Source organism: Gallinula chloropus, assembly GCF_964237585.1.
Source record: "Gallinula chloropus genome assembly, contig: HAP1_SCAFFOLD_94, whole genome shotgun sequence".
Classification (NCBI taxonomy): domain Eukaryota; kingdom Metazoa; phylum Chordata; class Aves; order Gruiformes; family Rallidae; genus Gallinula; species Gallinula chloropus.
This window is the reverse complement of record NW_028168154.1, coordinates 200,653-227,161: the sequence shown is the minus strand read 5'-3', so window position 1 is coordinate 227,161 and position 26,509 is coordinate 200,653. Positions and strand designations below refer to the sequence as shown.

Below are 26,509 nucleotides of genomic sequence, written 5' to 3'. Positions count from 1 at the left end.
CAGAGCTCAGAGGGATGCTCTGGGTGCTCTCACAATACCGGTGGCTCTTGCACCTCCAAGTGCTGCCAAGCTTCCTTCTTCCCCTTTGCTTTCTCCCCTCTCTGTGCTGTGAGATGTTCAAACTTCACTAATGCACCTTAAATGGCCCCTGTAAGGAGTCAGGCACAGTTGGTGTGCTGTGGGATGCCAAATTTGGACACTGACAGCACAGTCCAAGGGCAGACTAGACCAGCTGTGCCAGTATTTCAGTTCCTTGGCCATTTTTACCCATTATGTTTGTTACCTTATCTGGCTTATGTCTTAAATTATATCTGCAACCCCAGAGCATCACGTGTAGTTACACCCACGCTTGGGTTTGTGCTCATGAATGCAGCAAATGTGCATTTAAGTACTGTAACGCTCTTACTGGCATTTGGAAGGTACTGGCTGTGTAGGGTATCTGTTGTTTTTGGTTTAGTCACTGCTTGTGTGGCACCTGATGGCTTAAAACCTCCCAAGTAATAAATGTCACCTTAACCTTTGCTGTGACCGTGCTCACTGGGTCCTACCAGCCTGTCTGTGCCATCCTGCACAGGCCAAAGCAGCCTTCTGGAGTCCACTCAGCCTCAGCTCTGCTTGTCCAAGAGTCTCAATTACTGATGAAATTTCTAATTACCTTCAGATTGGCAAATGGTGCTTCACTTAATGGTGATCTTCAGCTGCAGTGGTGGTTATTCCAGGTGGCTGGGGAGTGACGGGGATGATTTTGGGCTCCTTCTCCCACTGATGTTGTATTTCCCAGTCTGACACACTACAAAGTTGTGCAAAACTGCAGAGGGTTTTGATAAAAGCTTTCCCTTATAATTCAGATCAGTGTAATTTCAAAGCATGAGCTTGGAATAAGGCAGACACAGTGTATCACTTTTGTATGCAGTTGAAGATCTAATATCCTGGCATTATTTTAAGAGTTGTTAGTAATATATTCTCTGCCATGTGTGTGCTCCTCCAGCTTGTGAGGCAGCTTGGAGAAAGGAAGGGAAGAATGAAATTTGAATTAAAATCAACTGGACTACAGCCTGCTCCTGTTTTAAACATTGAGGGTAAAGGGACAGAACACCTAGATTTATTCTGTATCACTTTGTGTACTGATAAATTCACTCCTTGTTATACCCCCATTTATGCGGTATATCTAACAGGCTGTAATTGCTGTCTGTAGACTGTTTTAAATCTTAACTAATGTATTATTTGTGTGGAGATGAGAAGCTTTTCATAGTCTTTGGATGCACGTGTTGGGGTCCTTCCTCTGCATCCCCAAACCCCTTCCCCCTGTACCTAGAGGGTTTAGTAAATGCTGTATCTTGTGGGACAGTCCCCCAGGGGTGGGGTGGTCAGTAAATGCTGCATCTTAGGAGATGCTCTTGCCTGAAGTACTAGGATATCTGGAGGTTGGGTACTTGGAAGCTGGCAGGTACCATGTGCTTGATTATCAGGGTAAAATTGGAACAGTTCTAGTTTGTATAGATGGTTCTGGTTTGATAGTGAGTGGCAGGGACTGTCGGGAGGCCTCTAGAGCACGGCTTCAAGATGAAGTTGATTCAGAGGAATCAACTATTTAAAGGGGCAGATGCTGGCAGGACAAGGGGATGGAGTGGAGCTGGAGGAGGGAAGGGTGAGATGAGATATTGGGCGAAGCTCTTTACAGAGAGCGTGGTGAGAGGATGGACAAGCTGCCCAGAGAAGGGGTCGGTGCCCCATCCCTGGGGGTGTTCAAGGCCAGGTTGGATGGGGCCCTGGGCAACCTTGTGTAGCTCCAGGCCTGGAGGTTGGTGTCCCTGCCTGTGGCAGGGGGTTGGAGCTCTGTGACCCTTGGGGTCCCTTCCAAGCCAGACCAGTCTGGGATTCTATGAAACCCTCCTGTATGTGGTCTCTTAAAGGAGGTCAGACTGGTATTTTTTAAACCTCTGGTAAGATGCAGTGTGTTACCTCTTGGTGTCCTGCACTGCCCAGCCTGCTGTGGGTTATCCCCTCCTAGCTGAGCAGGACCACCAGCTGCTGCAGGGATGTCCTCCTCCAAAGCAGTGCCCTGGGTACTGATGACCCTGAATTTTTGTGCCAGAGCTGGTGTTGGATGCTGTCCCTAGGGAGCTGAGGGACTGTGGGTTTGGGATGCTCAGCTCTGCCTTGACCAATCTGACCCCAGGAATCCAATTTCTGTAAGTTTTTCTCCTGTCACAGTTGAGCAACTGTGAGTAAATGCTGGTGTGTTCCTGGAGGAGAGAATGAGACCAGAGTGAAACATCTTGCAAGTAAAGAAACTAAGGGAATTTTAACTTGGCTGTGAATGGCAGAGGATTATGCTGTCTGATATTCTGTACAGATGCTACTTAATGTTAGAAGACTAAATATTGACTTTTTTCCCCAATATAGCATATTTTCCCTTCCAGAAAGGCTCAGGCAGTAGCTTATAAAGGAAGACAAGTCTGCTTAAAGTCCTTTCTACCATCATGCAGAAGGATTCTCAGCTTCTTAGATCAGAAAGGGTACATCGGTAAATCTGGGGTTTCTGAAATGGGCATCCCCTGAGCTTCCCTGTGACAGCGCGGAAATTTATGGAGCTATACCTGGGTTTCTCATCTAAAGTCCAGAAATAGTAATGAGTAAAATCAGAGATGCAGCAATTATCTCAATTAGCTACCGTATGGGTGAGCAGATGATGCTGTGTGATGTGAGACATCAGAGCTGCTCTCAATGTTTATACCAGACAGGACAAATCTAAACTGCTTTCCTCTAAACAGTAGCACATGATTTGTATTTTTTCCTTGTGCCTGGCTCAAACAAAAAATAAAGTGGATGTTCTCTGCCTCATTAGCATCTTTTTTGAAAATAAACTGTGTTTGTGGTTGTAAACAGAAAATCCTGATTCCCCAACTAAGCTGCATATTAGTCATAGCCACTGCAGTGCTACTGCCTGTGTGTGGAGGCTCTCCTAGCCCTGCATGGGGTGTCAGTGAGATTTTCTTGACCCCTCACTTGAGATAAGGAAGAACACCCTTTGAAGGGGGGAAGGGAAATCCCTGTGATGCTAATCTATTAATAGGAACAGCCATTTCTTTATTAATTTGCTAAATGAGCCCAGGCTGTCTATTTGGAAGGTACAGAAGTTAGGCTGGTCCTGAGAGCAGGTCCCTGGGGACTTGGTGTGTGCAGAGGTAACATCTAATTTAAGTGATAGAGCTGGTGTGAGCCCAGCCACATGTTCTGAGTTTGATTTATCCCCTTGCAGTCTCCTCCCCAAAGTGCTGGCGAATGGCTGTGCTGTACTCTGGCAATACAGGGAACTTGTGGGTCTGGAATCTGTCACCAGTTCACCTGCATCTCTCCCATCTGCCACTTTGGTTGGGTTTTGGTGAAGCTCCCTGTGTTGGCCTTTGCTTCTGGGCATAGAGAAGGGCTCCTTTGGATTTAAACACCTTGGTGTTAAAGGGCTGGATACAGAACTGGATGTGATGTTATCTTACTGCTCGCTGTACGTGAGGCTGGTACCTGGTTGGTACCTGACTTGGTGGCATGTGTTAAGCATCATCCTCGTGGGCTCAGACTAAGAGGAGGATGAGTGTACAGCTGCAAATCCTTGTAAACATTGGGCTGCAAGTGGAGGAAGTTGGGGAGAGAAAGAGGGGCTACAAGGAGATGCTGTGAAGATTTGCTCCTTAAAATAGTACATTGAGCTGTTGCTCAGCGATTCCTGCTTGGGATGTGCCTCTGTCTGGAGTCCAAAACCTCATCCTCTGGCTGTAGTCAAAGGAGAACTAGGTAAAAACAGCAGGCAGGTTCTTGGCTTTCCAGATTTCAAGCCTAATTGTGACTGTTTAATTATTAACAATGCTCTTCTGGTTATAGTGCAGGAAATCACATGTGGGGACAAAAGGATAAGCAGCCCTTACAGAAAACCCAGGAAAGGGACCTTTTCCCCTCCCTATTGGTACATTGTCCATGTGCATTACAGAGTCACAGAATCATAGGGGTTGAAAGGGACCTCCAGAGCTCATGGGGTCCAACCCCCTGCCAAAGCAGGGTCCCTAGGACAGGTCACACAGGTTGGTGTCCAGATGGGGCTGGAATCTCTCCAGAGAAGGAGACTCCACACCCCCTGGGCAGCCTATATTGTGTGCCCATTGCAAGCCAAGTATAAAGTACCATGTAGTTACTGCATTGCCCAATCATGCTTGTCTCTGTGTGCCTTTCAGAGCAGTCTTTGAGGGCAGGGAGCCTTCCCCCACTCTCCACCCAATCTTGCTCTGCCTGGTCTGCAGCCCCCTGGGTCAGTGTGGGGCTGAGTGGGCACATATCTCCAACCAAGTGCCTGACAAACCATGTGTGGCTGTGACTGTCAAGTGACTGGGGTATTAGCACTAGGTTGGCATGTTTGTATACAAAAGGCTGTGTACTATGCTCTGCACCTTAGTGTCTGGTCCACAGTTGTAGGATCCAAGTTAACAGATTGCTCTTAATCATGCGTAACAGCTCCTGTTGAACGATGATGAACATCTACTGATGTAGTGTGTGCACCAAGCAATCATCAATTCTGGGCACCTAGGGATTGTTGTGAACAGGCTGTAGATGGTTAATGTTGCCTACCTAAAGGCTGGATTTTTTTTTCTGGAGTTGAGAGTTTCAAAAGCAGCTTGTTTGTGTATCTGCATCTCATTCCCAGTCGCATGGTTGTTTCAGAGAAACTCTGCCTTGTCCTGTGTTTTCCACAGACAGTCCTAGATTTGCTTTGTTCCTGAATGACCTCCCCTTGCTCATGCTGCAGTAATAATTTGGTGTAGCTGGAGCATCTGCGTGATGTTTTGCTCTGCTCATTCCTTGGCAGGAGAGGATGTGTGGATGCTATTAATAGAGATTGCCCTTGAGGTGTGGGAATAGGATTTCTACGTGACAAACAAGTCACCACAGCTTGGCACAGCAGTGTCTTGAGCTTCATAGGTTGTTATTTTCCAAATCAGAAATTAGGCCTTCAGTGCATTGCTCTTGCTGTAGTTACAAATCTAAGAGGAACAAGCATGGAGACATTCCTTGCCCACTCTATTGACTCGAGTGCAGCTTGAAAAGATCAACTGCTGACTAGCATTGGTGGGGTAAAGCTCATCTGAAGTGATGACACCAGAGAATTTAGTGTTCTTAGTGTAGTGGTGGCTCTTCTGAGTTCCCTTGGGCTTCACTTGCTAAAGGTATTAAAGAGCAGCACCCCAAAGGCTGTGCACAATGGTGCTGAATGTGACTGTCTGGTGAACTTGAGTTTACTCAGCCACAGGAGGGTTAAAGCCAAATCTTCCCTTAGCCAAGAGTGTAGAAACACCCAGGAATTTGGTGGAAACTGAAGTAAAACAAAATGTGGGAGGAAGAAAATCTCTGACTGTAAGGTATCTTGGTGGAAATGGGAACCTGAGCTTGGAAGTTCCCTTCCAGCCAGGTCAGGAGACAAGGAGTCTCTTCCAGCAGCAGATGTGCCCATGCTGTCTCTTTTCCCTGCCCTGTACAGCACACAGTCTCTTTGTGGGTGTAGAGGGCACATGTAGATGTGTGTTTATATGGATGTGTTTAAAGGCTTTATTTACACTGATGACAGACAACCTGAAAGCAGTTTTGCTGCTTGTATCCATCACCAGTGACTCTCAGAAACTCCATTTGCAGCACCATGGCTCCCAAGCACTGCACTGTATGTACTGTATAGCTCATTCCCTCCATGTAGCTGTGTTAGCTCTGCACAATGGGGTGTCCCCCCACACCCCACCGTTGGTCCTGAACAAGATCTCACTCCAGAAGTGCTCTGCTCATCAATGGGGCCGTGGTTTGGCAGGAGTCAGGAGCCTGGAACACAGAGAGGCTGTTAGGGATGTGTAGGTGCTGTCTTCTGGAAGGCTGGCGTTCCCTCTTTGTAGGAGCAGAGAAGGGTTTTGATCAGAAGTGATGTTAAATGGCACAAGGTTCAGTTAGACATGCCACACGTGGCAGTGATGGGGGAGTGGGCTTTTATTTTTGGCCCTCCTAAGCCAGGTAGGGTTGTTATAAATTTGAGACATACTCCATTTGATAAAGCCAAACAACAATTTATTAATTAAGCAAGCCCGCAAGATATAGGCAAATATCAGCGCTGGGCGTCCGGAGGAGACCCTTGCTCCTGCAAACAGCACGCACCTCACCCTTCTGGAGTCCCCTTTTTATAGTCCTGTAGTTCCGGGTACACGTGGCATATTCCAGTGTTTTTCTGTAGCTGTGTAAGCTGGTAGTGGGGGTCGTCCTGGTCCCCCGTAGTCCTCCTCTACGTTGTGTTCAGTATCTTATTTGGTTAACTCATTTAATCCTATCAGGATGTTGCTAGTGATAAAACAATGGTTCCCCTTTTGACCTGGTTACCTATTCACAGCCATAGTCTACCACAGGCACCAACTCAGCAAGATCTGAAGTTCTTTCAGGGTGTTACTAGTGATGGAACAATGGTTCCCCTTTGCCCTAGTTGCTTATTTACAGTCATAGAAGGTTTGAGAACAATTACTTATTACAATCCCCCCTTTCAATTTTGACCAATTTGTTTCTCAAACCGGCTAACAGCTTTTTGAGACAATAGCATCGATGCCTCTTCTTTTTCTAAATCGGTTTTAGGTCATCATTCAAGAAACATTAACGTGATCACCTTCGTTACATGGGTACTTGGCAGCATCTATGTATATACAATAGCTGGTATTCAAAGAATCCATTAATTCCAGTTCCTGTGGTTCTGGACCAATGGGGACTCTATCATCCCAAGAATCATACCTTGTCATGCCCTCACTGGCATTATAAATATAAGGACATCTTGCTATTTTACTCATTGCAACCTCAAAAACTTTCCAGGTGGAACTATTCAGTGGCACTCCTACCAAACATGTGATAAATGGAGTACTTGGTGTGGCAAGACTAGCACAAAAAGTAGTAGCATTCAAAGCTTGAGATAATGTAACCCAATACATTTTGCCTTGGATCTAATGCGGTCCCAGTCCCCAAATAACAAAATACAAAATTTAAATAAATCTATAAAAATACAATTATTAGCCCCCCTTTATTTAAGGCAATTGGTGGGTTCATAATAACTATTCTAGAGTGGTGACGCTTGGACTCAATCGTTTTTGTTTGGTATTTTCTGGTTCTTGGGTATCTGGTGCCTTTTTCAGCCTTGGTGTATGGAGCCACCTTGTGATAGGACTGGAGGGCTTAATACCCCACGATTTCCTTATGCCTCTGCCTCCTTTGCCTACTCCGTTGCTTGGAGCAGCAAGGTGTTCCATCTTCTCGGCAGCAGTCATAGTCTTCAGGGGTTCTTCCTGTCCTCAGCTTACAAGTGTTACAGGCTTCCCAATTTTTATGTTTCACTTCCAGGGCTGAACAATCCAAATGTTTCACCTGGGACCGGCACACTACCCGAATTATTTTTGGGCTACCTTGTTTATATTCATTAGGATATGTACAACCTAATTTGGGATTTATCCCTTTTGTATATATCCTCCACCACTCTTCAGACCCTTGGATAATCTCTCCGATTTTTACTGCTAATTTAAGGGTTAATTCGGTTAGTTTTCTTTCTGCCCAATAACATTTTTCACAAATGTCTGGGGTATATTCTCCTTCTCTATAATGTACCCACCAATTGTCTTTACACACTCGACACTCAAAACAAAAGAAAGTATAACATACATCCAACATTTGAACAAAATAAATTGTCATTCATAGACAGTTTTACTCGCTGGTTCTTCGAAAGGTGGCGTTTAAGTTGTCAGGATTGTTTGTAGTTTCCCACGGAGATTCTGGAACCGGTCTTCATTCTGCTCGTGTGTGTCCAACCTCTTTCAGCCGTTCAAACCGCAGTATCTGTGGTAAGCAACGCAAGAAAGGGTCCCTCCCCCCCGGTATCTTTTTTTCTGAGTTGTTGTTTATTGACCTTCTGGCATGTCAGGCACTTTCCCACCATCCTTTTGGCGATTTTATAAATTCCAATACACATATACTTGGTTCCAAAGTGGTCCACTAGTGCCTGTACTACCCAGTGGGTAAATAAACAGCGACCTGTTGGCAAGGGTATGTCCCTCAAGTCAGGTCACACTTTAGTATGATATTCTATTATGTCTAAGCAGTTATGCTCAAGTTTTTGGTTATTAGTCTCCCCTTTTGATAAAAAGGTGGCAGGATTGAGGCATGATTCAGCAGTTATAACTAAATAATCTTTTTCCATTAAAATTGCCTCATACTTCAAAATCCTAGAATCAGTGAGACCTCTTCCTGCCTTCTGAGTCAGAATTGTCCTTACTTGATGTGGAGTGCTTACTATAAGTGCTCTTCCAAAAGTTAGCCTTCTGCTTTCTACCACCAAGAGGGCTGTGGCTGCTACTGCCTGTACACATTCAGGCCACCCTCGGGATATTGGGTCCAGCAGTTTAGATAAATAGGCAATTAGCTGTCGTTTGCCTCCCCACTTTTGAGTAACTCCCCCCCCCCCCAGGGCTGTTTCCTTATCTATGGTAGCAAACAAGTGGAATGGTTTGTTAAGGGAGGGCAGTGCCAACACAGGAGTACTGATCAAGTTTTGTTTTAATCCTTGTATTAATTCTTTTTCTTCATTACTCCATACCAAGTCATTAGGCTCTTCTAACAATTTAAAATATAATCCCTTTGTTTTTAGTACAAATGATTCAATCCATAGGCGACAATAGTCTGTCAATCCCAAAAATTTTCACAGCTCTTTCTTAGTTTTCAGGAGAAGTAACTCAACTACTCATCTTCTCAGGGTTTATTTTCTGTCTCCCTTCACTGATTAGATGTCCTAAATATTTAACTTTCTTTTCCATGTACTGCAGTTTGGTTTTTTTGATACTTTTAGTCCCTGTTTACCTAGGAAATTTAGCAAAGCATTTGTTGTTTCCTTTACGATTCTCTTATTTTTCCCTGAGATTAAAAGATCATCTACATATTGTAGAAGGGTGACTTCAGTTGGGACTTTAAACTTTTCTAATACTTGTTTCAATGCTTGTCCAAATAAATTTGGTGATTCAGTGAATCCCTGAGGTAAAACTGTCCATCTAAATAAATTGTTGCTTTTGTCCTGGGAAAGGATCTTCCCATTCAAAAGCAAACATGTCTCTACTATCAGGGTCCAGTGGACAGGTCCAGAAAGCATCCTTTAAATCAATCACACTAAACCATCTGTGGTCATCTGGTATTTTACTCAATAGAGTGTAAGGTTTAGGAACTACTGGGTGACGCACTTGAACTATTTGGTTTAACTGTCTTAAATCCTGTACCAAACGATATGACCCATCGGGGGTTTTTTTTTTGTTTGTTTGGTTGGTTTTGTTTTTTGTTGGTTTTTTTTTTGTTTGTTTGTTTGTTTGGGTTTTTTTTTTACTGATAAGATTGGGGTATTAAAAGGAGACATACATGGTTTCAGAAGCTTATCCTTAATTAAACTCTCTATAAATGGTTGGAGACTTTTACAGCCTTCCAATGAAATAGCATACTGGTTTTGGCAAATAATTTCATTGTCCCTTTTAAGTTTAATCTTTAAAGTGGTAATGTTTAATCCACCTCGATTACCCTCTCGCACCCACGCTATTGGATCAATTTGGTTTTCATCTTCCTCTGTTAGTAAAGCCATGGATACCACAATTTGGTCATCCTGGGTTTTCAATTCCAATCCTAATTGTATTATCGAATCTCTTCCCAATAAATAAGTTCCGGAATCAGGGATATATAAATTGCCCACAAATTTTCTCATCACCTAATCTTAAAGTGGTATTTTCAAACATGGGGACTAGGAATCCTTTCCCTTTTACCCCGATACAGTTATACATTGGTCTTATAGCTTCAGTCCTTGAGGCATAAAATTTAAGGAAGTCCTAGAAGCTCAACCAGGGAGACAACGTCCTCCTCCTGGGGTCCCACCTTCAATTTTATCAAGGGTTCTTGGTAGGACCTTAAATTAATAAACCCCTGACTTCCCTATTCATGTTCAAAGGACATGAAGGGAATTACCCTTTCTTCTTTTCTTAGCTCAGGACATTCTCACTTAAGATGTCCCTGTTTGCTACACCCATAACATCCTGCTGAGAGAAAACCAGCCCATAGGGATTGCCAAAGTTTTCTCCTACCTCCACCAATTCCTCCTTCATTCATGTTTCTCACACCCTCCCACTTCCTTTTGTCCAGCTTTTCCCTCTACCACTCTGTGAGACTGGCTCTGTTCTTTTCTTTACTACCTCATCAACAGCAGATACCATCATTTTTGCTTTCTGCTTCTGCTTTTCTTACTCTCTTTTCACAAACACTTTCTGAGCCTCTCTTAGTAAATCTTCCAAAGATCTTTCACTCCAACCATCTATCTTCTGTACCTTTCGCCTAATATCAGGTCATGCTTTAGTCACAAAATAAACTTTCAGAATTCCTTGTGCTACAGGATCTTCAGGATTCATACCCGAATATTTTCTCATTTGATCTCTCAGTCGCTGTAAAAACACTGAGGGTGTCTCATCTTTTTCCTGCTCAATCTCAAAGGCTTTAGTAAAGTTTTGAGACTTAGGAGCAGCCTCCTTTATACCTTCTATGATTAGGTTTCTTAAATCTCCCATGTTAAAACAGGCTGTTTCTGCTAGTTGGGGTAGCAAGTATTGTGATCAATTGCTCGCAGAATCTTTTCCTTTAGGCTTTGCACATAGATTTTCAAGCTATCAGGAAGACGCCTAATCAGTGTTTTAAGGTGGACCGGATATACCGGAGCAGCAAGGGGAATGCCCTGCCCCCATGGCTCATACATGCTTGAATACACACAGCCTTTTTGCACTGATTCTGCCAGCCCAGATAATTTAATGGAGCCAGCAGTTTTTCACCCAATCCTGTCCCTGGGGTAAGGGACAAGATCAGTGCATCTCAAGATTGCAAAACTTATCTATCCCCCAGGCCAGGGAAGAAGCATCATTAGGGATATTGACTGCCTTAGAGGCGGCCATCCTATAATTACGTACAAACTTCACAGGGGCAATACATCCTGAGAGGGCCACACTGTAGTATCCAAATTTCCCCTGTTCACTCTCAGGAGGTCACACTGTAGTTACACAGTTCACGTTACCCATATCATACACTCTTTATTCTTTCATCGCCTAGACAGCTAGTCCCCTCAGTGGGCAATCATTAACCCCAAAGGACTGTCTGGCGGCTTACCGTGTAGCACTACCCTTGGGCTACCCATGGGATCAGACAGCTTGCTCTTCTTCTGTCCCATCGTCTGGAGCGCACTCAGTCAACAATATATTCACTCGCTTCCCCTGGTTCGTGGCTCACGCCCTCGCGGGCAATGAGAACCGCACTACTGAGGGTCCGCACTCGCCTGGGGAATGCGAGCTGCCGGTCCCCCTCTCATGCACACACACACTCGCCGCGCTTCCAGGATCCCCGACCCAGACCGAATGGATTTCCCCCCCAGATACTCACGCGTCCTGCGTCTTCGTCCGGACCTTTGTGCACAAAGTTTATAGGGTCTGCCGGCCTCCTTTGCCTAATATCTTGGAATTTGAGTTCGTCGGTGCAATCGAGATGGGAAATGGGCTACCAAGGCTGCCAAACAACAGGCGGGGCGCCTCCCTGATAAGACCAAGAGTCCCATCTCGTGAGTTGCATCCGAGTCACGGCACCAAATTGTTATAAATTTGAGACATACTCCAGTTGATAAAGCCAAACAACAATTTATTAATTAAGCAAGCCCGCAAGATATAGGCAAATATCAGTGCTGGGCGTCCGGAGGAGACCCTTGCTCCTGCAAACGGCACGCACCTCACCCTTCTGGAGTCCCCTTTTTATAGTCCTGTAGTTCCAGGTACACGTGGCATATTCCGGTGTTTTTCTGTAGCTGTGTAAGCTGGTAGTGGGGGTCGTCCTGGTCCCCCGTAGTCCTCCTCTACGTTGTGTTCAGTATCTTATTTGGTTAACTCATTTAATCCTATCAGGATGTTGCTAGTGATAAAACAATGGTTCCCCTTTTGACCTGGTTACCTATTCACAGCCATAGTCTACCACAGGCACCAACTCAGCAAGATCTGAAGTTCTTTCAGGGTGTTACTAGTGATGGAACAATGGTTCCCCTTTGCCCTAGCTGCTTATTTACAGTCATAGAAGGTTTGAGAACAATTACTTATTACAATGGTCATGAAAAGATCACTATAAAGAACTTGTCTATTTTGCTGAGATACCAAATTTATTGATGCTTCCACGATCTGCAGCCAACCTGAGAGCAGCCACAGCACATTATGTAAACTTGGAAGTGCTGTAACTTTCCCACAGACAATTCTTTTTCTTCCACTTGAGCTCAGGGCAGAAAAAAAAAAAGAATAGAAAATTGGTGTGTTGACATAAATCTTTTCCAGTGCATAATGTCTTTTCCCCAGTGAAATCAGTTCTAACATTGATGTTCCAGGAGTTTCAACCAAAGTAAAAGGTGAAGCTAAAGGCATTTATTGCAGCTAAATTTCTTCCACCAATTGAGGTTTATGTTGCCTGGTATAATATTCAATTATGTGATGTCCATGTTTAGCTTGTGAGCCTTATCAGAAGTTATAAACTTAAATGGTTTTAAAGGGTGAGACTGTTACATATGATATCCTATATAGTAAATGTATGCATATAAATATATTGAAAGTTATATATATTTATGTATATCTCATGTGCCACATATATTCTATACATGTTATATTCGGTATAGCTATATGTACACTGTGGATTATATAGTATAATTGCACACTTGATATTCTATATTATTTATTATACATTCTAAATTTTATACATTATATCATAAAGTACATCTGTGAAGTTTTCTAGATTCCTCAGTCTATGCAATAAAGCACAAAATTGTTGGAAAAGGTGAACAGTGGCCTTAGTCAGGACATGATGTGAGGCAGAGCTGATTTATTGGAGCATTCAGGGTCCAGGATTTTAATTCTGGACTAGGTGTTTCCTTTGGAAGCATAGCTTCTTTCCTCTACTGTTTTTTTCTGTAGCAGGTAACACAAAGCAGTCTTCTAATTGTCATGAACATTGATAATGAGTGGTATTTACATTCATATATCAAAGGATGAGTTACTGGAAATCCCAAATACTAGTTTAATGACAATTCTGATTTCAGTCAATATGTTACTAGAAAACTGAATGGACATTTTATTTTTAAATATCTGAAAATGTTTTTCCTAAGTTGCTAATAAATGCAGTATTTAAATATTTTGGTTAAACTCAATTAATACTGCAGAAGAGAGAATGGTAAAATACACAAAACTTTTATAGGACTTTGGAGTTGAAGTTCTGGTTTTAAAAGTGTTTTTAAAATGTAGAAGCTTGAATTCTGTTTACTTTCAACATTTAGACTCATAAACTTCATGTCTACTCTTGAAATGTCTAAGAATTGAATAATAAAAAAGACAAACAATAAAAAAAACCCTACTTTGCCAGATGAAATATACTTCTTGGTTTTACCCCTGTTCTCCCACAGTTAAAAAAAAAATCCCAAAGTTAAAAAGTAATCCCAGAATTACTGACTATGAAAACAAATAAATTGTCATCATATTTGTCTTGTTATATGAATAGAAAAGGCAAGACATAAGAGAAAGGCAAGATAAAAAGCCACTATGGAAAAAAAAAGTTTATGTTGCTTATGTTATGCATCTGTTCTTTTTTCCTTGTAATCCTGTCTTCTTTTCTTAAAAAAAAAAAAAGAGTATATACTATTTTTCATGCAAATTATGGTGAAGTGAGACCTTGTGATCTGAAGAAACATAGGTAATTGCACTTATTTTGAGCTGGGTAGTTATATTATGGTGCCAAAAAAAGCTAAAAATAAGTGACATACAGATTGACCTCAAACACTGTTTCTGCTGGTTTGTAGTTAATGATGTATAACTTACAGACATGGGATCAAACAGCTGGAACAGAGTCAGAAGGAAGAAGAAACAGCTTTCAAGTACTTCACTTCCATCGGAATCATAGAATGTGTGAGGTTGGAAGGGTCATTTAAAGGTCATCTAGTCCAGTCCCCCTGCAGTAGGCAGGGACACCTTTAACTGGATTGGATTGCTCAGAGCTTCATCAAGCCTGACCTTGAAGTCTCCAGGGATGAGGCCTCCACTAACTCTCTGGGAAACCTGTTTTAGTGTCTCATCACCCTCCTAATAAAGAACTTATAATGAACAACCTAAACCTACCCTGCTCTAGTTTAAAACCATTGCCTCTGTTGCTACATGCCCTTATAAACAGTTCATCCCCAGCTTTCCTGCAGGTCCCCTTCAGGTACTGGACGGCTGCTATAAGGTCTTCCCAGAGCTTTCTTTTCTCCATTGTAGAAACCCACTAGGTTGGTCAAGCAGGGCTTGTCCTTGGTGAAGCCACCCTGGCTGTCTTGAATTGCCTCCCTGTCCTCCATGTGCCTTAGCATAGCTTCTAGAAGAACCTATTCCATAATCTTCCCAGGCACAGAGGTGAGGCTGACAGGGCAATAGTTCCCAGGATTGTCCTTTGTACCCTTTTAAAAAAACTGGCTGTAATTATTCCCTTCTTCCAGTCATGAGGGACTTCACCTGACTGCCATGACTTTTCAAGTATCATAGAGAGTGGCTTGGCAACTACATCAGCCAATTCCTTTGGGATTCTTGGGTGCATCTCATCATGTCCTATGCACTTGGGGATACTCAAGTTTCAAGGTCACGAACCTTGTCTTCACTTACAGTGTGATGGACTTTGTCCCCCAAGTTCCCATCTTGCATTCAAGAAAAGGCACTATACTTTTTTTTTTTTTCTGAAAATACAGTGTGTGTGAGCCTTGGCAGAGGAAATCTTAATGACAGAAATATGCAGTGGTGACTCCTGCTTACAGTCTGTGCCAAAGTTAGAGGGCTGGTCTCTAAGAGATTATCAACAATTACAGGAGAATTACAGATAAGGTAATCATAGATACAGAGACACAGTAATGAAGAAAGGCCATATTCAGAAAGCTGTCTCTAGTGTCTGTAGCAATGAATATTCTTGGTTATTAGTCATAAGCACTCTATTTAGAATCTCAGAATCACAGAATGGTTTGCGTTTGAAGGGACCTCAAAGATCATCTAGTTCCAGCCCCCACTGCCATGGACAGGGACACCCTCCACTAGATCAGGTTGTCCAAAGGCCTATCCACCCTGGCCTTGAACACTGCCATGGACATCCACAACATCCATTTGAAGAGGAACATTTATCTCATTCTGAAATAATGTCCTGGCTTTCATTAATTTTGCAAGCTATCTTAGGCCAACATTAATCTCTAAGAGTTGCAAATTTATTCCTCAGAAGTCCAGAAGTTAATTCAGGGTCCAGTCGTAAGGACTAAGCTCAACCTCTATCTGGCTAAAACAGCGCTTCAGCTTTCCAAAGACCCCTGAGTTAACCTTTGAGTATGAGAAAGCAAACGAAGAAGATTTGAGCACTGTGTATATCATGGGAGGGATGGGGAGAAGCATATTTTTCTGATAAAAACATACTTGCCATGAAGAGGTTCCACAGAATGACAAGAATCCTTTTGTATTAAAACCATCACAAAAATAATGGTTATACTAAAGGCATCATTGACTTTTTATTCCTTGACATGTTAAAAAAAGCTCTGTAAAGAAAAACCTAGCAATATTTGACTGGTAGAGTTTGATGTTCTCTGCTCAGTTCTGTTGGTTCCTGGTTTTCTGGGACCAAAACTAATGTATGCAGTGAAACACAGATGTTTGGCTCTGCTCCACTAGTAAATCCATCTTCTAATGTACCAACACTACACCTCCTTCATGAAAGCACAGATCCTAATATTACTAATGGATTCTCTGTCCTTTGTAAATTACAAACAATGATTTTATGTGTATGTAATGTATCTAAAGTACTTCTTAACATGGTGAAACCTGAGATTTAGGCTTAACAAAGTCATTCTGCTTTGTGAGGACTGGGTGCAACTTGTTCAGAATATTTGAAATTAAAAAGAAATAATTAAAATTATGTGTCAGAATCAAGCCATATTAAAAAAAAAAAAAACAACCTAATTCTTTACTTAATTTGATTTGCTCACTATTTTGACAAGGTTTCTGCTTCAAAATTTTTCAGAGTATCAAACTTTCCCAGAGTTCTCCAAAGTCTGATGAGCTTGCCTCTCTCATAGGAAGAGCTCAGTGATCAGGCTTAAATTTGAAAGAAAGTTATTCCACATACTGCTTCTATCTTCTGGAGATATGGTCTTGTGCCACAGATGTGCATTTTTCATTAGCTTTAATAGAATTTCTTTCTGCCCACCCAGAGAACAATTTGCTGCAACACATCAGTTAATTTCAGAGAGGATATTTTAAGCTACATGATGACATAGTTATATAGGACTAACATGAAAATGGTTTCAGACTTTTTCCTTTAAGTATAACATTTTAACTTTACATTTACACTATATAGATAAAGCCCAGAATGGGGAATTTCAGAAGGAGAGAGCTAATGTAAGATGCTGCAATACAGATCTCAAAAGATGTGTGTAAATTATTATGAATCCACAATTCAAAACAAAAAGGAGAAAAACCATTAGGTTAACCGAGATAACACAGTGGTAAGCATTTATGTATGAGTTAACTACTTGACTCATCTATAGGAATCCTACTGTAATAAGTAATTGTTCTCAAACCTTCTATGACTGTAAATAAGCAACTAGGGCAAAGGGGAACCATTGTTCCATCACTAGTAACACCCTGAAAGAACTTCAGATCTTGCTGAGTTGGTGCCTGTGGTAGACTATGGCTGTGAATAGGTAACCAGGTCAAAAGGGGAACCATTGTTTTATCACTAGCAACATCCTGATAGGATTAAATGAGTTAACCAAATAAGATACTGAACACAACGTAGAGGAGGACTACGGGGGACCAGGACGACCCCCACTACCAGCTTACACAGCTACAGAAAAACACTGGAATATGCCACGTGTACCCGGAACTACAGGACTATAAAAAGGGGACTCCAGAAGGGTGAGGTGCGTGCCGTTTGCAGGAGCAAGGGTCTCCTCCGGACGCCCAGCGCTGATATTTGCCTATATCTTGCGGGCTTGCTTAATTAATAAATTGTTGTTTGGCTTTATCAACTGGAGTATGTCTCAAATTTATAACACTACAATATTCAGTAGGTCTAATTTCACAAAGTGATTTTTCCATCTGACTCAAGCCTTGCTGCAAATTCCTTCTTTCTCATGCCCATGAATATGAAACTGGCTACCTTCACAGGGATTGGGATACTGAATCAGGCCAAAGATGAAAAGATTTTTGTGTTCCACCATGCTTGTCTTTTCCAAAACTCTGGTGAATGCTTTCCTGAACTGCAACATCAAGTCTCTGAACAAATCAGAAATCAAAAGCTAATAATTATTTCTGAAAGAAATATTAGGCTTATTCTGACTCCTTGCATCATCACATTGGCCATTCTTGTCCCCAGCAGACAGAATCTCCTATTTGAAGTAGTGTTACTGTTGAAAGTGGTGTGACTAGTGTAGTCAGAACATGGAATTAGATTTGGCTTTTGTTTTTTTAAATCCCATACTGTATTTCTATGATATTTTTGTAAAACTGTCATTTGTTGACCCCACGTTCCCTTGTAAGTATCTAACATATTATTCCATTCAAAGATGGATAGAGTGGTAAAAGAACTGAAACCTTATTTTGGAAGACATACTAACATATAATCTCTGGAAAGCAGGTACTATATGACTTCTATAGCAATCTCCAGCAGTTTAATATTGCTTCAATATTGTTAGGCAATATAGGATTGGTCACGGACAGAATTGAACTTTAACATATTTAGAAACAAAAATATTTTAACTCTTCTTTCAGTGAGTCCTTCCATATTATCTTGATGAATAAACTAATTTTGTATATCGTTTCAGGATTTTACCTGTGAAAGCCTGGACAAATCTTGTGTACTTCTTTCCTACAATACAGGAAATAATACACAGATTGTCCCTAAAACTACATAAACTTCACAAAATCACAGAATCACAGGGGTTGGAAGGGATCTCGAGAGATCATCGAGTCCAACCCCCCATACCAAAGCAGGTTCTTTAGGACAGGTTGCACAGGGAGGCATCCAGATGGGTCTTGAATATCACCAGACATGGAGATTCCACAACCCCTCTGGGCAGCCTGTCCCAGGGCTCTGTCACCCTCAACGGGAAGAAGTTCTTCTGCATATTGGTGCAGAACTTCCCATGTTCCTACTTGAGGCCATTGCCCCTGGTTCTGTCTCCACAGACAACTGAAAAGGGGCTGTCCATTTCCCCCTGTGTCCCATACTTCAGATACTTACTTAGAATTTCTAATTGACCTAATGGAAACACTCTAAAAAGAAAAAAAAAAAAAGAAAAAATCTTTTCTGAGAATATTACTGATTTCTTTTGGTTTTCATATAAGAAACAAAAAAATGCTGTCTTTTGGAATTATAATGCAGTAGGGATAATAAAAGAAAACTGTAGCTTAGTCTACTAATACTCAAAGTGTTACCCTCCTTATTTTATTTGGTTTGTTAGTTCAATGTGACATTAATTTAGAAGATTATGCAACTTTAATATTTTTACACATCTCTTTTTTTCAGTCACTGTTAAAGACATTGAGTCAGCATTTCTGTTTTCAGTTCTGTTATTCAAGGATCAAAATGGCAAAAAAATTGAAATAAAATACCCCAAAGTCCACAATTTTAAACAATAAATAGTGGGAAAAAAACCCAAACCCAACAGTACCAATATCTCAATAATGGATTGAGGAAGATATTGGTACAGTAGACATTTTTCCTGTCTGACAGACAAAAAATTTCATCATGATCATTTGGTGGTGGGAGGACCTATGTTCTCAAAAGTCCTAAATTAGTTAATTGCCAAATGTTTCTGACTTCCCAAGATCATAATTTTCCCATGTTTTCCCATTTCAATTCTTATTCAGCTGTTAATATTTGTCAATGGGAAGTGATGTTATGTGGTTTGAAAGAGACTTGCAGGTGCCATGAATAAAATTTGGATCATCCAGATGATTGACATTTCCCCTTTCAATGGTTTTGATCTCTGGTAAAAGCATCCTGAGTTTAGCAACACAAGTCAGCTTTTATCCTGGAAACTAACAGCCACTGCAGTTCTTAGTAAGACATCTTGAGTACAGGGCATTACTATATGCACGTGGCTTCCAAAAGGGATCTTGCATACATCTGGCTGAGTAGAGGCTTGGTGTTTGTGACTAGGCATTCTAGACTCCAGTAGAGTTAGATCATGGTACCTTGGTACAACAAGGTGCTTTGAGTAAAAGGATAACGTCACTTTATCTGACAAATAGGAAAATATTTTCATTAGGCTTTGAAATTGCTGATGTTGAATCTTATCATGGTTCTCTTTCAATTCCCTCTTTCTGAAGTTACTCTGCTCTTACACAAGTTCTTCATGTTTCCGAATAGTTTATCAAGATGAGAACCATCCCCCAGAACCATATTATGACCTTTAACATATACAGAAATTTACCATTTATCACAGGTTTTGTTTTCCCTCCCTTAGTCAATTTTTTCATGAGATTGTGTCGTGGAATTCTCACAAAGGTCTCAATTAGTTTAAATGGAAAAAAAAAATAAATTGCTTCCATGAAATAGATTTTGAGCACAGAAACAGTCACAGTCCTCCTGTTAGAGATCCTCCTACTATATTGTCAGATGTTTACAGGCAGAGGGAAGCTTCAGAAATACCCCCCCTGAAAAACAAGTTGCACAGGTATGACTAAGGAGCACCCAGTAATTGTATAAAGAAGGCTTTTGTTTTTTAAAATACAGTAATTGCCCATTCACGGGTGATGATTAGTCAGGAGAGACAGGTGCTGGGGAATTAGAGGAGATGCATGACTTTTGAGGCATGACAACTGTATGGAGGGACTAAGATCTCTAATATCTTAAAAAACCACTAAGTACTAGTCAGTGTTCTTGACTTATAGAAAATACATTTTAGGACCTTTACCAAAAAAACCCCATATATCTTTTCTTTACAATCCTGTAAAAACAAAAAATCTGTAACTGTGGGTGCATGGTGATTTTATCTTGAAGTCTTTCAACTGATGAAGAAAGAATTACAAGTACAATTAAAATAAACATTACTATCAGAAAAACTATGATATTTTAGGAAAAACTAAAATTTCCTAGAACCTCTTACAATTACAATATGGTCAGCTGATACAATCCACAAAACATTTCATTTTCATCTACACTCAAATATTTTCGATAATGCCCTGTGATTAAAATGATAAAAAACACCCCCAGACAGTCTGAAGACTATCTGAGTGACAGCAGGTCAAGTCAGGTGGCCACAATCAGAAGCAACATGGCAAAGACAGATTATGAAACAGTAAAGAAATCTTGACTCCAATATAATTTAAGTTAACTTTTTGGAGGTCTCATGGTTGTTTGTATATTTTATCTTATAAATTTGAGGCATGAAGTTCAAAGTCATTTATATAATATTGAGGCCTGAGTTGAATATTGGATATTAGCGGAATTATATGGTTAATAAAACCCCTAAATACTATGTGGTCTTCTAACCAAAACATCAAATAAGGTCTTGCTCATTATTTTTTTTTCAAATTAGTGAAAACATTTCCTTCATTGCTGCCTACTGCAAGCATCACTGGGGTTTGTGTAATTTTTGTCCTTGCCATTGCTAGATTCAGGGACAAAGAAATACATTTTTTATCTGGGGATAAAAAAATGGATAAAATGGATAAAACCCAAAAAATATTTCAAAGTAATTACTCTGAGCTAATCAGATTTGATCTGTAATCTGGAATACTGTCTACTTGTTACAGATATTCTCCTCTCATTGAGCTAACTCTACCACAGTGAAAAAGTTATGAAAACTAGGTTAACACTAAGGACAAAATGGCTTCAACCCTGAATAGCAGCTAAACTTTCAGCCATACATCAGATTGGATACTATCAGCAAAATAATTATTTAATTAAAAGAATTTGTGTAGCTTTTAACAGCAACTGAAAACCCCAAGTTTCACACTGCCTGAAATAAAGGCAACAAAATAAAGTGCCTAGTTTCTAGTAACGAGAGTATTCTGTCACTGACACAATGCATTTCAGTAACTTTTAGGGCTTAACCTTCACCCTATACTGTACCACAGCGTAGTGAAACACAGAGATACAGAGAAATGTGGCTAGCTGAGAAAAAACAAACCCTTTTCCAGAAAACTAAGCTTTAAATAGCTTCTTACCCTAGAAGCTACAGAAATGCATGAATCAGACTAATATATGCATAATGGACTAAAATTCATGTGAATTCATTCTGCAGAGTTACATTGTGTGTACCTAAACAGTCTTTGAGACAGAAGTATCAATGTAATTTAAGGAAGTTTCCCATTTACTGTGTTTTGTTTTGCATTGTGAAGACTTCCTAGAAAGTTTAAACTGGATTTTTGTAACAGGGGTTTTTTATATTAAACTGAAGTAGAAGATGGAATCACGTAATGCACTCCAGCTGCAAACAGGCATTGGGTCTTTGGAACCAGGCTACAGGGAGTCTGAATTTAAACAAAATAAAATTTTATGTGTATTGTGTGAAGACCATACGTGTAAGTATGAATTTTAGGAACATCTTGAGAAACCTAAAAAAAGTTAGCGATACTGTCATATTAAGGTCTAATATTTGAACTAGTCTGAAGCCAAGTGTAACTACTGCATTCCCAATGTCATAAAACAATTTTTGAAGTTGATAGTTCACAAAATGTCAGATCTTGAGGTTTTTTATTAACCTATGAGTAAATGTTCTCTCTTGTATCCCTGCCCAATGTCATTGAGAGCAGAGGATTCCAGTTAGGGAAGGAATATGCCAAGGTGATGGCTTAATCAAATTATAATTATTTAAAAACTGCTCAGAAGCTTGAAATTGTAGGAAACATTTCTATGGAATTACTGAACACAATTCATATAAGACAAAATGAGTGATAAATACTTCTCAATTAACTAAAAGAACAAGTCCTTATCATTTGTGCAACAAATATATATGTAAATATATTTACATTTAAAGATACCAAACTGGATACATTAAAATGGTTAAAAGATTTGATTCCGTCTCAGTTCTTACCTATGTGGGTATTTGTTTTTCTTAATGGCTATGAAAGAAAATATTGGAACTGAGTTCATATATGATAAATTAGATTCTAAATAAATAAGAACTGGGTTTAAACTTCTATCTGATTTCCTGAATTCTTGAGGAAAATGAAACATTAATTGTGCATTATTGATTCAACAAGGAAGTGCAATCATTCAAAATCTATAGACCTGCATATATCCAGTGAAGTATCTTGCTCACTACCTTCAAAAGGAAATGAATGAATATAGAGTAGTTTCTAAACCTCAGACTAATTCTATGAATGAATGTCCAGAAGTTAAGCCAGTCTACACCGGAGAGTCTAAACATCTTCCTACAAACACACAAGAGGGCATGAATGTTCATGAAGCAAACACTCAAATAAGAAAGGGATATTTAACAGTGCTTGAGATTCTTCTGAGATTCATGCATTCACTTCCAGATCTCCCTGTGTTTTCTCTGGAAGTCTCTTTATGTTGGAGAAATATGTAGTTGATAGCTAAGGGAAGGTCTTACTGCAGGCATGTCTTTCATGTCTGAGAATGAAATGAGTACAGAGACTGGAAAATATGTAATCTCTCTAGATAGTGCAAAAGAAGGGGGGGAAAAAAAGTCCTTGACTTCAAGAGCCTTAGTAAATGATCACTTGCAAAGCAAGATATGCGTACAAGATAGCTCAAAAGAAATTGGTTATTGGTAAGTGTGGAAAGTGCTAAGAAATGTTGCTTTTGCAAACTGAAAAATGTTATTGTATTATTTACTGGCTTAAAGGATTTAGGAAAATAAGGGGGAATATTGTTCTCAAGGGTTCAATTTGAGTACATAGCTCTGCTAAAAGATGGAGATGATCCTGGATAATGAGATAAGGGGTTAAATCGTGACTGAGGACATGGGCTGGAATTTAAGGAAATCAGGCTCAACGAACAGGCTTCAATCATGTTGATTGTACATCAAGTCAAACAGGAAAAACGATGTGGGGTCTCGATAAATCTAATAATTTTGATCAGGAGTGAACAAACCTTTCACAAAATTAACATGTGCAATCTGAAACCTGTATGGAGCTTTGACTTCCTTCAGCCCAGGGCCATGTCAGTTGCCGGGAAAGTTAAGATAAGGACAACTACTTGCCAGTAAGCAGTTGTCCCAGACAAAAGGACTCATACATTTTAATTTACTTCACCAATGGAAGTGGGAATGTCCCAGACATGCCATGTGTATTATACTGTGTAGTGCTGTGGATGGGGCGCCTGGGTTGAGCCTGTAAAATCCATAGTCAAACAGAGGAAGGAGGTGAAAGGTTCAACCTGAGGAAGACTCGGAGCCTTCATCGCTGAGACCCCCGACGACCACTACCACAGGACAACGCGCAGACGCAATTGGGAGGAGTTTATGGAAACCACCTCTTTGAACTCATCTTAATACGAAGCGGGACAGGTGATGAATATGTATAGATGTATGGTATAAAAAGGCTGCAGGCACTGACCAAAAGTGTCCTACTTTGTTGGGTCACCCGTTCTTGCAAGAATGTATAATAAATTACTGCTTCACTACTTGTCTACCTTAAGTTCTGTTTTTAGGACCTTTTGTCATTTCTAACAGGTCGTAACTCTGGTCTTTGTCTTTCAGCTTGTTTCAGAAAAGAAAATAGATAAAAATCTCCTACCTCCCAAGAAGATTATTGGGAAAAATTCCAAAAGCCTGGTGGAGAAAAGGCAAAAGGAGTTGGAGGTCTACCTGCAAACTCTGCTAGTCAAGTTCCCTGTCACTGCTCCGAAAGTTTTGTCACACTTCCTACACTTTCATTTCTATGTAAGTTATGTTTTTAGCATATAAAAACGGAGGCCTGAGGGTCTTGCTTGGAGAGACCTGTGTGGAATCTTCACAAAGTAGCTGGAGCTGCTCTTTTTCTGCCTTTTGCACGATGCAACAAAGCATACTTTTCAGATTTTTGACAGCACTTTTTGTTGCAGTAGGTGCTGTGCTGACAAGTAGTGTGGGTAGGGACTCAAAGAGGAGGAAATAAATGCTGGCAGGGTAGCTGGAAGCTGTGAATAAATCTGCAGCTGAATTGGTTGTTAGGCTGAAGTCAGTAGTGCTGGCTCTCTGAAGGAGCATTGCAGAAGCGATCCACATGCACCCCTACTTAGTGGTTACTGCTTAGATCTGTGGTTCATTCTTGGAACAGTTTCCAGTAGCCTGAATGAAGAAAAATGGTGCTTCTCCATGAGAAGCTCACTGATGGAGTGGCCTCTAGAGAAACAGCTCCAGCCAGCAGACAGAATGTTAGGGTAAAGGAAAATAAGCAGTGGCTTGCTTTTGTGTTCAGATTGTGATTTGTTCATTCATCTCTTGTGGATAATTGGGCTTTTTTACAGTATGGCATCGTGTTGTAAGGGGGAGATTGAACTTCATGAAGAGGAAAATGCACTGGAGAACTCTGTGGAAAGGAGGACCAGTAATTGCTTCAAGGTGGGATGTGCTGAGATGGCTCTTCATGGTTTCATATAAAGGCTTCAGAAGTAGTGGGTCATTAGATGCGTTGATAAAGCTTTAGCAACAAAGAAGAACCTGCTTTTGTTGTATTCCATGAATGTAATTGCCCTGCTGAGGCCTGAGTTTGACTTGCATAAACTGTTCATGGTGCTGCTATTGCCCTGCAGATGTGAGCAAGGAGGACTAGTTTGTCATGAGGGAGCTTTTGTAAGTTGATTGGTGGTTTTAAATCTGTTAAATGTGTGTGATAACATAGGGAGAATTCTGTTAAGATGGAGCAAACTTCCGGATCACCAGGAAGCTCCAACCCCCTGCCACAGGCAGGGACACCAACCTCCAGGCCTGGAGCTACACAAGTTGCCCAGAGCCCCATTCAACCTGGCCTTGAACATCCCCAGGGATGGGGCACCCACCCCCTCTCTGGGCAGCCTGTTCCAGCCCCTCACCACTCTCTCTGTAAAAAGCTTCCCTCTAATATCTAATCTAAACCTTCCTTCCTTTAGTTTTAATCCATAAATGAGTGAAGCTGTTGTTTAATCTGCATTTCTTTGTTTAGGGGAGTCTGGCTTGAGGTAGAAATGCAATTGTTTGGGACTTGAGAGTACTTTTTAAATATTTACCAAAAGTAGTTAGCTATTCAGCAGAAAAGCTAAATATTTGCCACAGGAATTCAACTGGGGAATAATCTTCCTGCAGAACTTTGGTCTTCTAAAATATCTTTACAATATTAGCCCATGTGCATGCTTGAGGCTTCATAATGCCTGATACTGCCTCCTTAGTTTATATAGGAAGGCTGGTGATGGCACCAAGCTGTGTGACACGCTGGAGGGAAGGGATGCTGTCCAGAGGGACCTTGACAGGCTTGAGAGTTGGGCCTGTCCTGAAGGTCAACAAGGCCAAGTGCAAGGTCCTACCCGTGGGTCATGGCAATGCCGAGCACAGCTCCAGGCTGGGTGGAGAACAGATGGAGAGCAGTCCTGAGGAGGAGGACTTGGGGATGTTGGGGGATGAGGAGCTCATAGTGAGCTGGCAGTGTGCACTTAGAGCCCAGAAAGCCAACTGTGTCCTGGGCTGCTTCACAAGAAGTGTGACCAGCAGGTCAAGGGAGGGGATTCTGCCCCTCTGATCTGGAGTGACGCCCCCTGCAATGCTGCATCCAGCTCAGTGGTCCCCAGCACAAGACAGGCGTGGAGCCCTTGGAGCAAGGCCAGAGAAGGCTGGAGCACCTCTGCTATGGAGGCAGGCTGAGAGAGTTGGGCTGGTTCAGCCTGCAGAAGAGAAGGCTCTGGGGAGACCTTATAGCGGCCTTCCAGTCCCTGAAGGGGCTACAGGGAAGCTGGAGAGGGACTGGTGACAAGGGCAGGGAGGGACAGGACAAGGGAGAATGTTCTTAAGCTGGAGGAGGGGAGAGTTAAATTGGGTATTAGGGGAAAAAAATCATCTTCCCAGGGACAGTGATGAGGCCCTGGCACAGGGTGCCCAGAGAAGCTGGGGCTGCCCCTGGATCCCTGGCAGGGTTCAAGGCCGGGTTGGATGGGGCTTTGGGCACCCTGGGCTGGTGGGGGGTGTCCCTGCCCATGGCAAGGGGTTAGAACCAGATGGGCTTTAAGGTCCTTTCCAGCCCAAAGCTGCCTGGGATTCTGTGATTATTTTTTTTCTTGTCTATTCTTATTTGTAGCATTTCCAGTAGGGATTATTTAATCTTATTCCCTAGGTTAATGGAACTAAACTGGTGTAGAAATAACCACAGTAAATACACTACAAGTGCTTTGCAGCCTTTGTGTTCCAGGGGAAAGCTGTGTCTGGCTTGGCAAAGAGCAGCAGTTG

At 41.4% G+C, this 26,509-nt stretch overlaps 1 protein-coding gene across 1 annotated transcript in view; it reads left to right on the top strand.

Annotated features, from left to right (window-relative positions):
* The window catches only part of LOC311204749 (nischarin-like), a gene marked incomplete at both ends in the record, with an annotated part of 54,740 nt that overhangs the window by 5,775 nt on the left and 22,456 nt on the right, over positions 1–26,509 (top strand). Inside the window, 1 exon segment of the mRNA XM_084281116.1 lies at positions 23,816–23,998. Within this exon segment, the coding sequence (XP_084137242.1) occupies positions 23,816–23,998 (183 nt within the window).